This window comes from Nerophis lumbriciformis, linkage group LG20, assembly GCF_033978685.3.
Source record: "Nerophis lumbriciformis linkage group LG20, RoL_Nlum_v2.1, whole genome shotgun sequence".
Classification (NCBI taxonomy): Eukaryota; Metazoa; Chordata; class Actinopteri; order Syngnathiformes; family Syngnathidae; genus Nerophis; species Nerophis lumbriciformis.
The window spans coordinates 29,108,246-29,129,175 of NC_084567.2; the positions used below are offsets into that span (position 1 = coordinate 29,108,246).

Here is a 20,930-nt window from a genome sequence, read left to right on the forward strand (position 1 = left end):
TGACAAAAATATAATGGTTTAAAAAACAGTGACAAACTGTAAGAAGATGAGTACGATTACGGATGAAGACTACACCAGGTGTCCGAAAATTACATTTGTCCAAAATATAAACAAAACATACATAAACATGATATAATTATCATAAGGAAAATACAGAAGTTTTAATAAAAACTAACCAAATTGCCTTTGGAAATTAAGCAATACCGTATTTTTCGGATTATAAGTCGCTCCGGAGTATAAGTCGCACCGGCCGAAAATGCATAATAAAGAAGGAAAAAAACATATATAAATCGCACTAGAGTATAAGTCGCATTTTGGGGGGAAATTTATTTGATAAAATCCAACACCAAGAATAGACATTTGAAAGGCAATTTAAAATAAATTAAAGCTGCAAGCAGCGATGGACGGGACCGACTTTGAGGGCTCATAAAATCCAAACCGGAGCAGTAATTAAGACTCTTTCTTCAACTTTTAATCAGAAGGGTTCAATCTCTCTCCTGTGCTAATTTGAAACCGACACGACAAACGCGCTCAGAGGAGATAATGTTTGAAAAAAGGTGACTGTTTTTACACAACTTTTGTTTTGAAGGGGGAATTGCAAACTTCCTGTTGATTTTTGCTGGGGGTTGTCAATGTATGAAATATAGGTCTAAGTGAGACCTACATAGAGGTTTTTGTTTCATGTCTCTACGACATTCCTACTGGGAGTTACAGGCAGATTTGTCTGTGTTTTCTTCCTAGGGGTGCAATTTTGAGTTTTGGGGTTTGTTTTTTTGATTAGATCAACATTTTTACCAGTCCTGATGTGAGTGTCCAATTTGGTGACTTTTGAAACATGCTAAGGGGGTCAAATTACAGCTCAAAGAGGCGGCGGTATAATAATAAAACGCTAGAAATACAATAGGGTCCTCTGTCCCAAAGGGACTCGGTCCCTAATAAAGAATAGTGAACAATAGGCTGAATAAGTGTACGTTATATGACGCATAAATAACCAACTGAAAACATGCTGATATACGCCTAGTCTCTTACGTGAATGAGATAAATAATATTATTTGATATTCTACGGTAATGTGTTAATAATTTCACACATAAATCGCTCCAGAGTATAAGTCACACCCCCAAACTATGAAAAATACTGTGATTTATAATCTGAAAAATACGGTATATGACTTTTGTCTGTGTACAAACAAAATGAGCAAAAAAGATAGCATCCTCACAATTTAGTATTTGTCAGGTAACCAAATATTTACCCACAGTTTGTGGCGTATACCTGCAAAATTACCCCAGTATGCTAAAAGTTAACATGCTTAAAGTCACAACATATTTGACAGTGGGGTGCATACTTTGTAATTGTTTAAAAAGTTAGCAGGCTAATGTTAACATACTAATACTACCGTATTTTTTGGAGTATAAGTCACACCGGAGTATAAGTTGCACCTGCCGAAAATGCATAATAAAGAAGGAAAAAAACATATATAAGTCGCACTGGAGCCCGGCCAAACTATGAAAAAAACTGCGACTTATAGTCCGAAAAATACGGTACTACTAATTTGTACCAAACTATATGACTCTAAACCAGGTGTATACCTACATGCTAGTATTAAAGTTAGTATTTATGTATTTAATATGTATTTGCTTACTATGGTATAGTATGTATTTATTACTTGTTTGTTCACTGTTCTGTTACAGAGAACAAGGAACTTGGATAAAATTGATATGGTGTGAAAAGGGGTAGGATTAAATAAGATCTGCTTCTTCCTACTCCTTTTCGGACGTGCTGTAATGAAACAACTGGAATTGTGTGGTGCGTGACATTGTATTGTACGCATGTTCGAAATAAACTGAAACTGAACTGAACTGAACTGAAGTTAGCATGCTAGAAATGGACTAACATTTATAAGGAGCATTCTGACTTCGGAATTGTGTGAATCGGTTGTAAAGTAGGGAAGTGGTAACACTTTTTTGATGGAGAATAAGTGTTATGGAAAAGTCGGAAATTCTGGGAAAATCAGGCAATTTTGGGGCATTAAAAATAAATAACCTAAATGTCTTGAATAAGTATAAGTTTTTATGGTGAAAAGGTTGAAATTCAATACGAAATGTGGGAGAAGTAGACGAAAGAAGAAAAAAAAAAGGTTGAAACGGTGGTCTTAAAAGTATGAATTCCTGGAAAAGTGGGAATTTTTGGATCTTTAAAAAAATAATTGTTACCGGATTTTCCAAACTATAAGCTGCTACTTTTTTTTCCAATGCTTTGAACCCTGCTGCTTATAAAACGGCGCGGCTAATTTATGGATTTGTCTTTGCTAACCGCCATGATGTTTTGTATTCAACAAATAGTTTTCATTTTACACTGGCAGCGACACTGAAAAGGTGAGTTATTGTTTCTGCTATGGCGCAATCTTTTGAACAAGTTTGCTCAATACAGGCGCTGCAGGTTGAAAATGTACTTCCTGTTCCATGCCTTTAACTGGAAGTAAAACCGTTGATAGCGTTTCTGCTCGAAATGATTCTTCAGATATGTTTTTAAGTTTAACAATACAACTAAAACAATTCATATTTACTAAACCATCCCATGTGTGCTCTCTGTAGGACTGTTTTAATACTTTTTTGTAGTAGCTATTGTAATGTAATCAAGCTACTGTTGTTAGCATTAGCAAATATGCTAACATGTTTACAAGTGTCTATGTTAATAATATTAACTTACAATGGCATCATTATCTAGCCGGAGGTGTTCTCGCTATTTATTTTTTGCTTTGAAAAATCTTACTGTGCGGAAGTTGCAAACAGCACCTTTAAGGTAAACATTTACAAAATATTTCGTACCGGTACATATCTGCAGCTTATAGTCCGGTCCGGCTAATAATAATAATAATAAATAATAATAATAATAATAGTAATAGTAATATAATAAATATAATAATTATAATAAATGTAATAAATATAGTAATTATAATAAATATAATAAATAATAATAATAATAATAATAAATAACAAAATAGATTATTTACTTCTAAAATTTGGTGGGTGCGGCTTAAATACAACTGCGCTCTATAGCCGGTAAAATACGGTAGTTGGAATTTCAAGGACGAGTGGAATGTGTTGATGAGGGAATGTTTTAATGATGGAATGTTTTGACTCAATTGAGAATCGGGAAATGTCGATGTGTCATTTTGAATAGGAGAAAATGTACAGGGAAATTAAGAATTCCTGGAAATGTGGGCATTTTTGGGTTAGAGTCGTAAGGCCGGATTTCCACTGAATGCGAAAAGGCAGCAAAACGGCGGCAGATTATTTTCGTTTTTATTCAACTCAATGTGTCATTCTAGCACTAAATATATGCAGAGCTTTTATACATTGTGTTCCAAATTATTATGCAAATTGGATTTAACAGTCAAAAAATTTTTTTGTTGTTCCATTAAAACTCATGGATGGTATTGTGTCTCAAGGCTCTGTAGATCATTGACATCAACCTCAGACACCTGCGATAAATAGTCTCCCAGGTGAGCCCAATCAAAGGAAAACTGCTTAAAAGTGATGTTCTACATTATTAAGCAGACGACAGGTGAAAATGACCTCTGCAAAGCATGTAGAGTTTCTGACTGGCCACTTTCTTCCATGGTACAAAAAGAAGAACCATACCTGACCTCAACCCTATTGAGAACCTCAGGAGCATCACCAAGCAAAAGATCTATGAGGGTTGGAGACAGTTCATATCCAAGCAGCAGCTCTCGGACGCTATTCTGAAATTAAAGCTGAAACTGTCCAAGAACTCACAAGTTCAATGGATGCAAGGCTTATGAAAGTGATATCAAACAAAGGGTCCTATATTAACATACAGTATAACTCAGCCTGTTTCACCAAAAGTTATTTCAATCAAAAATATTTAAATTTATATGGTCTTACAATGCTACAAATTCAACATGTGACCATTTTGAGTACTTTACAGCCTATAAAATGTCTTGAAACGCTGTTATGTTTAATAATTTGGAACAGTGAACTTTGAGTTTTTTATTTGGATTTATTTATTGTAAAAATACTGTCAACATTTTGAGATTTGTTCAATGAAATTTGAATTAAACTCTAACGGCTGATGACTTGAAAATTATACTGACTGATATTTGCATCAACTTTTTATGTAAATTTGAATAAAATGTACTTTGCATAATAATTTGGAACACAGTGTATTTCAAATCCATTCAATTTGTTAAAATATGCCCGTGTTAAACAAATAAATTATCCGGTTTACTTTCAAAATAAAATATTCCTTGTTCAATGTGGATTGTATTCAACACTTTGAAACATCCTAATGAGCGGGACTGGACATTATGTCGACTTGTCAAACGTTTTCAGACATAATTTCACCTCGTTGACACAAATGTATGAAGACAGGCTGATTCAAAATTAAATACCAAATTTCAGCAGCCGTTCTGCATCAAGTGGAAACCCGCGGTTGTTGTTGCATAAACGCTTGTATGCATCCACACGACATATAATACATGTTACCGTTTAGCCTGTATGGGATTTGAACCATCGTCCTTTGGCTCATAGAGCAGACATCTTTTTACATTTTACATTTTCTCACAATGTACTTCCTCCATTATGAGCAGTTTTCTGCAAAACTGTACACTTTGTCAGTGCAAATGAAAACTTTTGACAGGTCGCTAGTTGAGGACTGCTGGACTACATCATCAAAACTGCAACTAAAAGTGAATAAAATCTGACTTTATTATAAGATGTCACTGTCTGCTGAGGCTGATTCAAAATTAAATACCAAATTTCAGCAGCCGTTCTGCATCAAGTGGAAACCCGCGGTTGTTGTTGCATAAACGCCTGTATGCACCCACACTGATTCAAAATTAAATACTAAATTTCAGCAGCCTTTCTGCATCAAGTGGAAACCCGCGGTTGTTGTTGCATAAATGCTTGTATGCATCCACACAACATATAATACATGTTACCGTTTAGCCTGTATGGGATTTGAACCCTCGTCCTTTAGTTGAGGACTGCTGGACTACATCATCAAAACTGCAACTAAAAGTGAATAAAATATGACTTTATTATAAGATGTCACTCTCTGCATAAATGTCAGCATTCCTTTAGTCGGCTTCTGACACTAGTCTATAATTAAATTAGGGATTTGCAGATTTGCAAATGAAAAAGTTTTATCTTGACACCACTGCTGCTGATCCTTTTATGATATTAAAAATAAGCCTGGGCTTTTAAAATTGATGTTTCATTGCTTATTCAATGTATTATGAGCTATAAGTCATGATTAAATAAGTGGTTAATTACACTTATACGAGTCAAATTGTGATGATATTCAAACATAAGACAGACAATTTCAGTATTTAAGCCCGCACCTGTACGACATGAACACAAATATATTCAGCTTTAGGCCATAAATTGATCAAATCCGCAAACAATGAGCAGGAAAGACAAACTGAATGTCCAAACAGGACAGGCAGAACATAAAAGATAGAGTGACAGAAAGTGCAGGCATTATTACCCCATTAGGCTCCTGAAAGCAATCCGAGGCAGAAGAAGAAGACAGGAAGAAAGAAGGTCGGAGACAAACAGTCAGAAACACATAAAAGACACAAAAAAAATGCTGTTAAGGATAAAAAGAGAAGCATAGCGACAGGAAGCAGAATCAAGAAGATCACACAAGTGAGAAACTGTGAGGAGTTGTGTAATAATAAAAACATGTGAAATACAGTCGGACTTCATATGTCTATGACTCTAACATCTCAGTTATCATACGGTCACCAATTTAGTCACCAATTATCCTTTCCATCCTTTGTAACTGAGCTACTGTGTGGAACAATTTCCCTTGTGGATCACCAGTTTGTCTAAGTCTAAGTCTAAGTCCAAGTCTAACAAAACTAATCGATTTGCGAATCATTCCGCAAAATCTATACCCTAACCTCTTAAGGCCCAAGCTGTTTGTTTACATGTTTTTTTTATTTCTCTTTGCTATTTGGACTTATTGGACCCTAAATAGAATAAAAACTAAAAATCATCTTTTAATATGATGTACTTAGTCCATAAGTACACAAACGTGTACTTCATGTTTAGTGACATGCTAATTCTTATTTTTACTTTTTTTTTTCCCAAATTCCATTGTATGTTATACTCTTCTGACACCACCAGATGGCAGTATAAGTGTCCACATTAGTGGCCATAAGACCCCAATTCAGTAGTGTACACAATTTGGGATATAAGAGCTAAAAGGGGCTGTCCACGCATGTGGCCACTAAGACCTTCAGAGGCTAAAAAAAATCCCACAAGTTGGTGACTGAGTCTTGTGGAGTTTTTAAATTCTTTGTTTGTAACATGTCTTTACTGCAAAACTGTTTTGGTCATCACTGAGTAACTCTGTAGTTTTTTGCTAATGAACACCCTTAGGACCGCAAGTCTTTGCACTTTTTTTTTATTACGGTAGTACGACAGCAAAATAATCCTCAACGGCGCCAAATAAAGTTGTGAGTGCCAGCACTTCGAAAAAAAGGTGAGAAACATTATAGCAAAGTATCAAGGTAAAAATGAAGTTAAATGTTTCATTCATACATTTCATTCATCATTTATATGTGTTTCACTTTGTTTGCTGCATGTAAAACGACCATTATTCTCTGTAAAATGTATTTTGTGGTCATTGTGGAGGGGGTGGCGTGGCCTGCGAGCCTGCAGCGAAGCGGGGTGTGCCAGGACAGGCCTCAAAGTCAGCGACAGGTGCGTAGATGGCCCAGGTGGGCCTTATTATCTAATCACCTGTCGCTCTGTTTAAGCAGCAGCCGGGGAGAAGAGGTGGGGAGCTGGCGTGAGAGAGAGAGCGTGCCTGTCAAAGCCAAAAAAACAATTGCTGGAAAGCAACTGACAGCCTGTTATTGAAAAATAAAACGGTATAGCACCATGAAACGGGCTTGGTGGTCTGGAGGACCCACTGGAAGGCGACTTCCACAGTCATATTTTAAAATATATTCATTGGATTTATATGATTTTTTTTTAGGAAAAAACGCTCAAGTCTTTATACTTTCTTGTGGTCTACATAACATGTAATGGTGTTTTTTTGGTCAAAAGGTTGCATAGATTATCTTTTACAGATCATCTTCAAGCCGCTTTCTGACAGTCGCTTCCTGATGCGCCGTTCTGCGGGCGGTCTTATTTACGTGGCTCACCTTCAACAGCGTCGTTTCTCCGTCATCTTTGTTGTAGCGGTGTAGCGTGCAAGGACGGGAGTGGAAGAAGTGTCAAAAGATGGAGCTAACTGTTTTAATGACACTCAGACTTTACTTAAATCAATAACGGAGCAGCGTCTCCTCATCCGGAAAATAACCACACCGGAAATGTGTCCCGTGAAAAAATGTCCGAACCGGAACTCTTAAAAACTAAAGTTACTTGGGTGAATAATGTAAACTCACTACACCGGTATGTTTTAGCGCTTTCATGGCAGGTTTACTGACAGATATAAGTAAGAACTTTACACTACTTTATATTAGAAATGGCAACAGCGGAGGATGAATGTCCCATAACAAGAAGATAGAGACAAAGAAGAAACTTATCGACTACGTGTTGTCAGGGACTAAGCGCGCATTTTTTCAGGACTTATGCAGATCCCAAATACACATCAACAACAAGAAAAGTTGCTTTTGCATAATATCACGAAACAAAACGCCAGATAATATGTCTTACCTTATAGACACACCATAACAATACTCGTATGTTTAATGCGCCGACAATCCTTCAAGCGGTGCGGATTTGGTAAGCTATGAAAACTTACCAAAGTCGTACTAAAACATTATGATAGATTTTTGAGCGCCGTGTGTAATGTTCTATATTTTCACCGGAACACATAACATGTTGGTGTTGTTTACTTGAGACCCATCATAGTGCAGCCTACACTTATCTCTTATGTTTGACTGCCATCTACTGGTCACACTTATCATTACACCATGTACCAAATAAAATAGTTTTGAGGTGGATAAACTCAACCAAACTTATTCCTTACTTTAGGCGCACCGGGTTATAAGGCGCACTGTCGAGTTTTGAGGGGGGAAAAAAGGATTTTAGGTGCGCCTTATAGTCCGGAAAATACGGTATATTTTGGCGCGCCTTTACTTCAGCAGGAAGCATCCCCGCATTGATAATTTAAGTATGATTTGCGTATTTAAATGGGGACGTGGACAGGGGCACTCAATCCCACATTTATTGGTTGGGATGCACAAAATAAATGTGCTTGGATTAATGGGTGCACACACTCTGGTACATCTGAATTTTTATGTGCGTACAACATTTTCTGAATTTGAGCGTACACCGTTTGTTTTGTATCAAGAAATCCACGCGAGTCTAATTACATGAGGCCCCAGGTCTTGATGAGTTGGTTAACAGACAGATTGTCGACATAAGCGGGTTCCACTACTGTATCAATATTTTACCACGGTGTTTGGTAATGTTTTGTTAAGTTCCAACATACCCAAATGGTAAATGGATTATACTTGTAAAGCGCTTTTCTAACTTCAAGGTACACAAAGCACTTTGACACTATTTCCACATTCACACACACACATTCACACACTGATGGCGGGAGTGGCTAATCACGACCCATCAGGAGCAAGGGTGAAGTGTCTTGCCCAAGGACGTGACTAGGATGGCGGAAGCTGGGATCGAACCTACACCCCTCGAGTTGCTGGCGCGGCCGCTCTACCACCCGAGCCACGCCGCCAAAAGCCAAAGAAAACAAAACAAGAGCACTAAAAGAAGTGAACTTACGAGCAGGCGAAGGCCACAAGAGCTCCACTGACCACAATAAAGTCGAGAATGTTCCACAGGTCACGGAAATAGGCACCAGGGTGGAGGAGAAGTCCTAAGTCAATCATCTTGGGAATAAACAGAATTATTGTAGAAAGAAACACATATACAGTCAAACCACCTGTTTATGGGAGCCACAAAAAATGTACCATTCAGAGAAAAGTTGGGTTAATAAATGTTTCTAAATAAAACCACATCAAAAACAAGTTAATAAATTTTGAATACATATATTTATTATATATATATATATATTTCATATATATATATATTAGGGGTGTGGGAAAAAATGGATTCAAATTTCAATCGCGATTCTCACGTTGTGCGATTCAGAATCAATTCTCATTTTTAAAAAATCGATTTTTTTATTTATTTATTTCTTCTTTTTTTTTTTCTTTTTTTCTTTTTTTTTTTTTTTTAAATTAATCAATCCAACAAAACAATACACATCAATACCATAACAATGCAATCCAATTCCAAAACTAAACCCGACCCAGCAACACTCAGAACTGCAATAAACAGAGCAATTGAGAGGAGACACAAACACGACACAGAACAATCCAAAAGTAGTGAAACAAAAATGAATATTATCAACAACAGTATCAATATTAGTTACAATTTCAACATAGCAGTGATTAAAAATCCCTCATTGACATTATCATTAGACACAGTAGCTTACACTTGCATCGCGTCTAATAAGCTTGACAACACACTGTGTCCAATATTTTCACAAAAATAAAATAAGTCATATTTTTGGTTAATTTGATAGTTAAAACAAATTTACATTATTGCAATCAGTTGATAAAACATTGTCCTTTACAAATATAAAAGCTTTTTACAAAAAACTACCACTCTACTTGCATGTCAGCAGACTGGGGTAGATCCTGCTGAAATCCTATGTATTGAATGAATAGAGAATCGTTTTGAATCAGGAAAATATCGTTTTTTAATCGAGAATCGCGTTGAATCGAAAAAATCGATTTATAATTGAATCGTGACCCCAAGAATCGATATTGAATCGAATCGTGGGACACCCAAAGATTTGCAGCCCTAATATATATATATATATATATAGTATGTATATATATGTATATATATGGTAACACTTTAGTATTGGGAACATATTCACCATTAATTAGTTGCATATTAACATAGGGTTAGGATTAGGGTTAGGGTTAGGGTTGGGGTTAGGGTTAGGGAAGACTCTTAGTTGATGGTTTACTGGTTGTATAATAAGGCCATGCAGAATAAGGCATTAATAAGTACTTAATAAGTACTTAATAATGACTAATTAACAGCCAATATGTTACTAATTTGCATGTTAATAAGCAACTAATTAATGGTTCATATGTTCCCCATACTAAAGTATATATATATATATATATATATATATATATATATATATACATTAGGGCTGCAACAACTAATCGAACTAATAAAAATAGTTGCCGATTAATTTAGTCATCGGTTCGTTGGATCTATGCTATGCGCATGCGCAGAGGCGTTTTTTTTTTTTTTTTTTATAAATCTTTATTTATAAACTGCAACATTTACAAACAGCTGAGAAACAATGATCAAAATAAGTATGGTGCCAGTATGCTGTTTTTTTCCAATAAAATACTGGAAAGGATAGAAATGTAGTTTGTCTCTTTTATCCGATTATTAATCGATTAATCGAAGTAATAATCGACAGATTAATCGATTATCAAATTTGCAGCCCTAATATATATATATATATATATATAAAAAAAAAAAATATATATATATATATATATATATATATATATATATACATATGCATATATATATATATATATATATACATACATATATATATACATATACATATATATATATACATATATATATATATATATATATATATATACATACATATATATATATATATATATATATATATATATATATATATATATATATATATAAATGTGACAAATCATTTTATACTATATAATAACTCAAAATATGTTGCAAATTGTGTAACAAGGCTATTACGTGTTTATATTCATAGTCACTGTTAAAAGTGCCACTTTGAGGGCAGCAATTATTGCTATGTTGGCCCTCAATAAAAACGGGTTGACACTCCTGATCTACATTATTAATAACTTTCAAATATGAACAGTATGTGTCATAATCTCCAAGTCGCATTGAATAAAAGATCTTGTCATATTTGCTGATATGCAGGGATCAATATGTTGCTGTATTCCCGCCAACATAACTGAGTGATGTTACATTATGGCTCAGTGTATTCTGTGATTTATTGTGATAGTTGTCCTGCAACTAAGAGAATATCTTCTTACAGCTTTGTATTGTATCAATAGGTATGTCTTGTCTGTATACCATCTACTGTACCTGTGACCATAGTTTAATCATTTATGTTAACTATCCTTGGAGCTCTTCAAAGCAAAAAAGGCAACATTTTGACAGAGGCCTCACCTTAATCACCATCTCAAAAGTGAACACACCAGTGAACACATAATCCAAATACTTGAGGACCTGCAAAAAAAAAAAAAGAGAGTTGGGAAAATATCCTGTAAAATGACAGTGTGACATGTTTTGCAACAATATGCTAAAGTGCTGTTCCTGCCCTGTCAGAGACCTCAAGACCTGTCAGTTTTGCACCGACACACACAAATCTGGCATAAAAAAAAGCATGCATGCGCCTCACTTCAAATTCATGTTGTACACCAATTTGCTGTCTATCAAAATGTAACATGTCAGGTCTTCATTTTTATTTTTTTCTTCTAGTTGATTCTTGAGTGACAGCAGGTTTTCTGAACTGGCTGTACTGTAAACTAACTTTGGGGTTTGTCTTGTTGTTCCATCCATGTCGATACTGCTTGTCTTCATTAGGGTCGCCATAGACCCTGGACTCGTCCCAATCAATCACACAACACATACAGTCGTGGTCAAAAGTTTACATACACTTGTAAAGAACATAATGTCATGACTGTCTTGAGTTTCCAATCATTTCTACAACTCTTATTTTTTTTGCGATAGAGTGATTGGAGCACATACTTGTTGGTCACAAAAAAAACATTTATGAAGTTTGGTTCTTTTATGAATTTATTATGGGTCTACTGAAAATGTGACCAAATCTGCTGGGTCAAAAGTATACATACAGCAATGTTAATATTTGGTTACTTAGACTTAGACTTCGTTTTTATTGTCATTCAAATTTGAACTTTACAGTACAGATAAGAACGAAATTTTGTTACATAAGCTCATGGTAGTGCAGGATAAAAAAGCAATAAGGTGCATATATAAATAAATAAATATATATAATATAAATATAAAATAAATAAATATATATAAATAAATAAATAGATTACTGTACAGATAAATATATTGCACTTTTTCACATGCGTCCACATTTATGGATGTATGTTATATTGTCTTTTTTATTCCAGCGAGTTAATCCATTTTGGGGGGATAATTATGATGCGTTTAAGAGTCTTACGGCCTGAGAGAAGAAGCTGTTACAGAACCTGGAGGTTCTGCTTCAGAGGCTGCAGAACCTCTTTCTAGAGTCCAGCAGTGAAAACAGTCCTTGGTGGGGAAGGGAGGAGTCTTTGCAGATTTTCTGAGCCCTGGTCAGGCAGCGGCTTTTTGCGATCTCCCTTGGCAAGTTTCACTGCAAAAAGGCGCTTTTGGTAGCCATCCACAAGCTTCTGGTTGAATTTTTGACCACTCCTCTTGACAAAATTGGTGCAGTTCGGCTAATTGTGTTGGTTTTCTGACATGGCCTTGTTTCTTCAGCATTGTCCACACGTTTAAGATTTTTGGGAAGGCCATTCTAAAACCTTAATTCTAGCCTGATTTAGCCATTCCTTTACCACTTTTAACGTGTGTTTGGGGGTCATTGTCCTGTTGGAACACCCAACTGCACCCAAGACCCAACCTCCGGGCTGATGATTTTAGGTTGTCCTGAAGAATTTGGAGGTAATCCTCCTTTTTTCATTGTCCCATTTACTCTCTGTAAAGCAACAGTTCCATTGGCAGCAAAACAGGCCCAGAACATAATACTACCACCAATAAACAAGTGATTCAATTATAAATTAAAGCTGCAAGCAGTGATGGCCGGGACCGACTTTGAGGGCTCATAAAATCCAAACCGGAGCAGAAAATAAAACTCTTTCATCAACTTTTAATCAGAAGGGTTCAATCTCTCACCTGTGCTAATTTGAAGCCGACACGACAAACGGGCTCAGAGGAGATAATGTTAGAAAAAAGGTGACTGTTTTTACACAACTTTTGTTTTGAAGGGGGAATTGCAAACTTCCTGTTGATTTTTGCCGGGAATTGTCAGTGAATGAAATATAGATCTAAGTGAGACTTCCATAGAGGTTTTTGTTTCATATCTCTACGACATTCCTACTGGGAGTTACAGGCAGTTTTTTCTGTGTTTTATTCCTAGGGGGCGCTAGAGCGCAATTTTAAGTTTTGGTGTTTGGTTTTTTGATTAAATCACAATTTTCACTAGTCCTGATGTGTGTGTCCAATTTGGAAAATTTTGAAGCATGTTAATAGGGTCAAGTTACAGCTCTAAGAGGCGGCGGTATAATAATAAAACGCTAGAAATTCAGTAGGGTCTTCTGTCCCAAAGGGACTCGGTCCCTAATAAAGATTTCTACACATAGAAGTAATCATCAACTTAAAGTGCCCTCTTTGGGGATTGTAATAGAGATCCATCTGGATTCATGAACTTAATTCTAAACATTTCTTCACAAAAAAAGAAATCTTTAACATCAATATTTATGGAACATGTCCACAAAAAATCTAGCTGTCAACACTGAATATTAAATTGTTGCATTTCTTTTCACAGTTCTTTTTGACAGACATTTTAGTGAGAAACCTGAGCTTGTGCTTCACTGAGTTTATGAACTTACATTCATATTTTGTTGAAGTATTATTCAATAAATATATTTCTAAAGGATTTTTGAATTGTTGCTATTTTTAGAATATTTAAAAAAAATCTCACGTACCCCTTGGCAAGTACCCCCAGGGGTACGCGTACCCCCATTTGAGAACCACTGCTCTAAGTTATTCTGTCTTGTCATCTGACAACTTGTGTATTTCTTTTGTACTTTTGGGTGTTTGTGTGTATGCTGGTCGCATTAGCCTGACTCACGTTGTTACGCGGTGCATTGGCGTGCACGGGGTCCTCGGCTGCCAAAGCGATGCTGCTCATGGTGATGACCATCAGGATGCACATTTCAAAGTAGCGTAGGTTGACTATGTAGTGACACAGCCGCCGCACCCTGCACCGCACAAACACAATTGAAGTGAAAGCAAAGACGCAACCGACATGTAGCCAAACTATAAGCACGTCCATCCCAATCACAATCGTTGTGGTTGATTTCCTGGAGATATCTGGATCAATACGAAGTAATTTTGAATATGCAGTCATTTCACTCTTAATTGTCTCTGCGGGGACACTAGCCAGTGTTGTTAAGTAAAAAAGTACAAATATTTGGTTACTGTTGCATGCCCAAGGTGATACCAACACTCAAAAAATACAACAATTTCTTACTAGTGTTGTCCCGATACCAATATGTTGGTACCGGTACTGGTACCAAAATTATTTTGATACTTTTCGAAATAAAGAGAACCACAAAAAAATTGCATTATTGGCGTTATTTTAACAACAAAAATTAGGGTACATTAAACATATGATTCTTATTGCAAGTTTGTCCTTAAATAAAATAGTGAACATACAAGACAACTTGTCTTTTAGTAGTAAGTAAGCAAACAAAGGCTCCCAATTTAGCTGCTGACGTATGCAGTAACATATTGTGTCATTTTCCATCCCATTAGTTTGTCAAAATTATTAAAGGGGAACATTATCACCATTTCAGAAGGGTTAAAACCATTGAAAATCAGTTCCAGTGGCTTTTTATATTTTTCGAAGTTTTTTTCAAAATTTTACCCATCACGCAATATCCCTAAAAAAGCTTCAAAATGCCTGATTTTAACCATCATTATATACACCCGTCCATTTTCCTGTGACGTCACATAGTGAAGCCAACACAAACAAACATGGCGGAAAGAACAGCAAGCTATAGCGACATTAGCTCGGATTCAGACTCGGATTTCAGCGGCTTAAGCGATTCAACAGATTACGAATGTATTGAAACGGATGGTTGTAGTGTGGAGGCAGGTAGCGAAAACGAAATTGAAGAAGAAACTGAAGCTATTGAGCCATATCGGTTTGAACCGTATGCAAGCGAAACCGACGAAAACGACACGACAGCCAGCGACACGGGAGAAAGCGAGGACGAATTCGGCGATCGCCTTCCAACCAACGATTGGTATGTGTTTGTTTGGCATTAAAGGAAACTAACAACTATGAACTAGGTTTACAGCATATGAAATACATTTGGCAACAACATGCACTTTGAGAGTGCAGACAGCCCAATTTTCATCAATTAATATATTCTGTAGACATACCCTCATCCGCGCTCTTTTCCTGAAAGCTGATCTGTCCAGTTTTGGAGTTGATGTCAGCAGGCCAGGGAAGCTAGGGTCGATGTTCTTCTCTTGATCATTTTCGGTGGCATAAGAGACGGTGTGAGCCAAGACATCCAGGGGGTTTAGCTCGCTCGTCTGCGGGAACAAACTGCCGCCATTGCTTGCCGTGCTACCGAGGTCCTTTGTCCCTGAATTGCTCACACACTCCGGCAGATTCAATGGGGGTCTGGCGGCAGATTTCTTTGACTTTATCGTTGGAAATGCATCTGCTTTGAGTGTCGCAGGATATCCACACATTCTTGCCATCTCTGTCGTAGCATAGCTTTCGTCAGTAAAGTGTGCGGAACAAACGTCCAATTTCTTGCCACTTTCGCATCTTTGGGCCACTGGTGCAACTTGAATCCGTCCCTGTTCGTGTTGTTACACCCTCCGACAACACACCGACGAGGCATGATGTCTCCAAGGTACGGAAAACAGTCGAAAAAAACGGAAAATAATAGAGCTGATTTGACTCGGTGTTTGAGAAAATGGCGGATTGCTTCCCGATGTGACGTCACGTTGTGACGTCATCGATCCGAGAGCGAATATTAGAAAGGCGTTTAATTCGCCAAAATTCACCCATTTAGAGTTCGGAAATCGGTTAAAAAAATATATGGTCTTTTTTCTGCAACATCAAGGTATATATTGACGCTTACATAGGTCTGGTGATAATGTTCCCCTTTAAGGACAAGTGGTAGAAAATGAATTATTAATCAACTTGTTCATTTACTGTTAATATGTGCTTATTTTCTCTTTAACACATTCTATCTACACTTCTGTTAAAATGTAATTGTGGAAGTCGCTTCCTAGCGGTCCCACTGTCAGACACGGCACCGGAGCCAAGCGTGCAGGTTCAACAAGGTTTTAATGATAATGTTTTCTCTCCTATTAGAACGTGACTTTTCAGTCACGTCCGTATCCTCCTGGTCCCGGCCGCTTACTGTTAAAGACAACAGATGATTAGATTACCACGTACCACCTGTGAAATCTAATCACCTGCCAGCTGTGTCTCGCCGTCAGCACTGCCACGCCCCTGTCTGATGGTACTCTGTTCTCAGCACCATGGACAGAGGCGGTGACTTTTTCTCCTGCAGGCAGCGCTGACTACACCTCCCTCCACAGTAATAATCACTTATTTGATACTTTACATTAGTTTTGGATGATTCCACAAATTTAGGTATCAATCCAATACCAAGTAGTAACAGGATCATAGATTGGTCATATTCAAAGTCCTCATGTGTCCAGGGACATATTTCCTGAGTTTATAAACATAATATAAAACAATTAAAAAAACGAAAATAGATGTTGTTATTCTAAAGAATATCGATGTAATGTAAATGTAATGTAACAGAACAATTTCCCTTGTGGATCATTAAAATTTGTCTAGGTAATCATAGTAGTATCGACTAGATATGCTCCTGTACTGTATCATTACAGTGGATGTTAGGTGTAGATCCGCCCATGGCATTTGTTTACATTCAGAAACGGCGTCGGGGAGTGGGGGACCGGTAGTTTTTAGAGGTGGTATAGTACCGAATATGATTCATTAGTATCGCGGTATTATACCAATACCGGTATACCGTACAACCTTAGTGTATACCCATCATTTCGTCAATAAATTAGTATACTTTAAAACGGAACCACCACAAAAGTAGATGAAGGACGGACTGCCTAATGGTTTAACGGCAGTCATTACTCATTTGTGACTTACGGGTTTGTTTGCCCAAAGATGAACATGGAGCTATAGGGGAGGATCTGCCGAGGTCTATCAGTGCCATCGTCCTCTTCCAGAGCCTTCTTCTCCTCGTTCACTTTGAAGTTGTCGCAGTCAATGTTGTTCACTATTGTGGACAAACACGTATCTTTTATCATTCAAAGGACACAACATCTGAAAAACGGACATCAGAATTACTTACAAAAAGTCAAGAGCAAGCAAAATGTTGGAAGAATACAACATTTATCACGAATACACCACATCAAGGCTCACTTACCACAGTCTCAGTGCATTGCAGATTTCATCAATATAAATAGGTATTTTTTTTAAACGCCATCTTTTTGATAATACCAGCCTTACTCAGTAGTTAAGATGCTTTTTAAACATCTTGCAGATATACTCAATTTTAAGTTGACGCCTTGTGCAGAATTAACCATTTTTGGGATTCCACCAAACTATCAAAAAATTAAGCAGACTTTCAGGGAGAGTATCGCCTTTGCATCCTCACTAGCTCGTAGAAGGATTTTATTGGAGTGGAAATCACAGTTTGCCCCCAAGGCCTCCCTATGGCTTAAGGACCTCATGTTTTTCTTAGATTTATAATAATAATAATAACGGATTGGATTTTATATCGCACTTTTCTATTATTAGATACTCAAAGCGCTCACAGAGAAGTGGGAACTCATCATTCATTCACACCAGGTGGTGGTAAGCTACATTTGTAGCCACAGCTGCCCTGGGGTAGACTGACGGAAGCGAGGCTGCCAGTTTGCGCCTACGGCCGCTCCGACCACCACCTATCACTCATTCATCATTCATTCACCAGTGTGAGCGGCACCGGGGGCAAGGGTGAAGTGTCGTGCCCAAGGACACAACGGCAGCGATTTGGATGTCAAGAGGCGGGGAGCGAACCTGCAACCCTCAGGTTTCTGGCACGGCCGCTCTACCCACTACGCCATAGTATATTATTGTTTGATTATTTTATATATATATATATATATATATATATATATATATATATATATATATATATATATATATATATATATATATATATATATATATATATATATATATATATATATATATATATATATAATAAATACATAGAGCTTTAATTCCCCCGTGTGGTCTGTGCCGTCAACTCCCTCCAGAAAATGTAATATAATCTGAGGGGTACACCAAAACAATTTGACTTGACCTGGGGCTGTGTGATTAGTTACATAGCTAAATTAAATACACTATAAGATAAATGTGACACTTACTGTTGAAAATGAACCTTTCCACTTACCTCAACTCTTTTTTTGTTTTTGTTGTTGTTTTTATTTTTATTTTTAATATTTCTTATTACTTTTTTTTCCTTTTAGTCAGTTCGCGTGATTCTCTATCTGCTTGTGGTGAAGAGGAAGGCAGTACATTGCTACCCACTGTGACTGAAATGTAGGACGGGGGATTGGAGGGAGTGTTATTATTTTATTTTTATTATTTTTTGAAATATTTTCAGTTTATTTTTCTTGTATTTTTTTTTTGGGTGGGGGCACAAAAAAGTGTCTGTTTTCTCAGTACCTGTATTATAATTTCCCTATCAAATTAATAAATAAATATAATATAAAAAACATATGCTTTTCCTACGTAACATTGTACACGGCACCCTTTTGTGGTCGATGACGGACCAATCACAGAGCACTGTGTTCTCCGTCCTCGCGCTGTGTGTTTTTTCTGGTAACATTTAAAATGCATTGAAGCCCTACGATGTCAACCAAACGTTCTGCACCTTCTAAAACTTTAGGCACAGAATATAAGCCCCAGAGGAAGCTGCTTTAGAGTTGACCAACTTCTCGGCTTATTGCCACAACCTTCCACTATAAACGTGCAATGTATTATTCATAACCGAGTCATACCAAAGACTATAAAAATTGGACCCATTACCTCCCTGCTTGGCACTCAGCATCAAGGGTTGGAATTGGGGGTCAAATCACCAAAATTATTCCCGAGCGTGGCCACCGCTGCTGCTCACTGCTCCCCTCACCTCCCAGGGGGTGGAACAAGGGGATGGGTCAAATGCAGAGGGTAATTTCACCACACCTAGTGTGTGTGTGACTATTAGTGGTACTTTAACTTTAACTTTAACCTTCTACTATAAACGTGCCATATATTATTTATAACCGAGCATTAACTTCACAAGCTTAAAGGCGATTAAAAAAAAGGAGCAGCAGCTCCAGTTGCATGCATTACCTCTCGCTCGGGGCCTGAGGCGCCGTGTCACTACACCGGAAAAGTAGTTCCTTTGTGTTAGGTCTTACAATAATAATGGTGTTGAGCTTGGTTAATATGCGGGTCATGGCGTGTAAATGGAGCCTTTTTGGATGTTTTTTCAAAGGCTTTACAGGCAGAATATGCGAACCCCCATTACCTGTTAAGTTAAAGTTAAAGTTAAAGTACCACTGATAGTCACACACACACTAGATGTGGTGAAATTAGCCTCTGCATTTGACCCATCCCCTTGTTCCACCCCCTGGGAGGTGAGGGGAGCAGTGAGCAGCAGCGGTGGCCGCGCTTGGGAATCATTTTGGTGATATAACCCCCAATTCCAACCCTTGATGCTGATGAGTCCCATGTTTATAGTCGTTGGTATTGTCACGGTCCGGTACTCAATGCACCTGGCGCTAATGAGAGGTCCTGCCTTCAAAAGCCTGCTCAACCTGCTATCCGGCGCCAGAACGTAATTCATCTGTTGGAGTACCGTAAGCGATATCCTATCTCTGTGTGTTTTCTCTTCAGTCGTGTTTGATTGGTCCCGTGTCTTGCTTTGTCATCCTTCTAGTAGTCTGCCTTCGTTCCACATGACGAGCTGTCCGTCTCGTCTGCTCCTGTGATTCCCTGCTGTTCCCTTCTGGTTCTCTGGCTGCCCCTTTTGGATTATCGACCTCCCGCTTGGACACGGACCTTCTTCTGCCTAGCCCCTTTAGGACTTGTCTTCTTCCTCACTCAACACTACCGGGAACACACTCATTAATTCCTACACATAGTCTCACACCATACAAACTCTTGGATTTTGGTCACACTCCATTCTCTAGCTGATTTAGTATATTATTGTTTAATTATTATTATTATTATTTATATATATTAGTGATGATGGCAGGCCGATATTATCGGCCGATAAATGCCTTAAAATGTAATATCGGAAATTATCGGTATGGTTTTTTTTATTATCGGTATCGTTTTTTTTTTTGGTTTTGTTATTAAATCAGCATAAAAAACACAAGATACACTTACAATTAGTGCACCAACCCAAAAAACCTCCCTCCCCCATTTACACTCATTCACACAAAAGGGTTGTTTCTTTCTGTTACTAATATTCTGGTTCCTAAATTATATATCAATATATATCAATACAGTCTGCAAGGGATACAGTCCGTAAGCACACATGATTGTGCGTGCTGCTTGTCCACTAATAATACTAACCTTTAACAGTTAATTTTACTCATTTTCATTAATTACTAGTTTCTATATAACTGTTTTTATATTGTTTTACTTTCTTTTTTTATTCAAGAAAATGTTTTTAATTTATTTATCTAATTTTTATTTTATTTTTTTAAAGTACCTTATCTTCACCATACCTGGTTGTCCAAATTAGGCATAATAATGTTTTAATTCCACGACTGCATATATCGGTTGATATCGGTATAGGTTGATATCGGTATCGGTAATTAAAGAGTTGGACAATATCGAAATATTGGATATCGGCAAAAAGCCATTATCGGACATCCCTAATATATATATATATATATATATATATATATATATATATATATATATATATATATATATATATATATATATAATAAATACATCGAGCTTTACTGCCACCTTGTGGTCT

The 20,930-nt window shown here is 37.0% G+C and overlaps 1 protein-coding gene across 4 annotated transcripts in view; it reads right to left on the reverse strand.

The window, feature by feature from the left end:
• cacna1bb (calcium channel, voltage-dependent, N type, alpha 1B subunit, b) overlaps positions 1-20,930 on the reverse strand; it is a 439,095-nt gene that overhangs the window by 126,371 nt on the left and 291,794 nt on the right. For all 4 annotated transcript variants that reach the window (XM_061980760.2, XM_061980758.2, XM_061980759.2 and 1 more), the window contains exons 22-25: positions 17,048-17,177; positions 13,958-14,087; positions 11,263-11,322; positions 8,770-8,876 (exon numbers count right to left, since the gene is read on the reverse strand). In XM_061980760.2, coding sequence (XP_061836744.2) covers positions 8,770-8,876; positions 11,263-11,322; positions 13,958-14,087; positions 17,048-17,177 — 427 coding nt within the window. The remainder of the gene's footprint in view (positions 1-8,769; positions 8,877-11,262; positions 11,323-13,957; positions 14,088-17,047; positions 17,178-20,930) is intronic.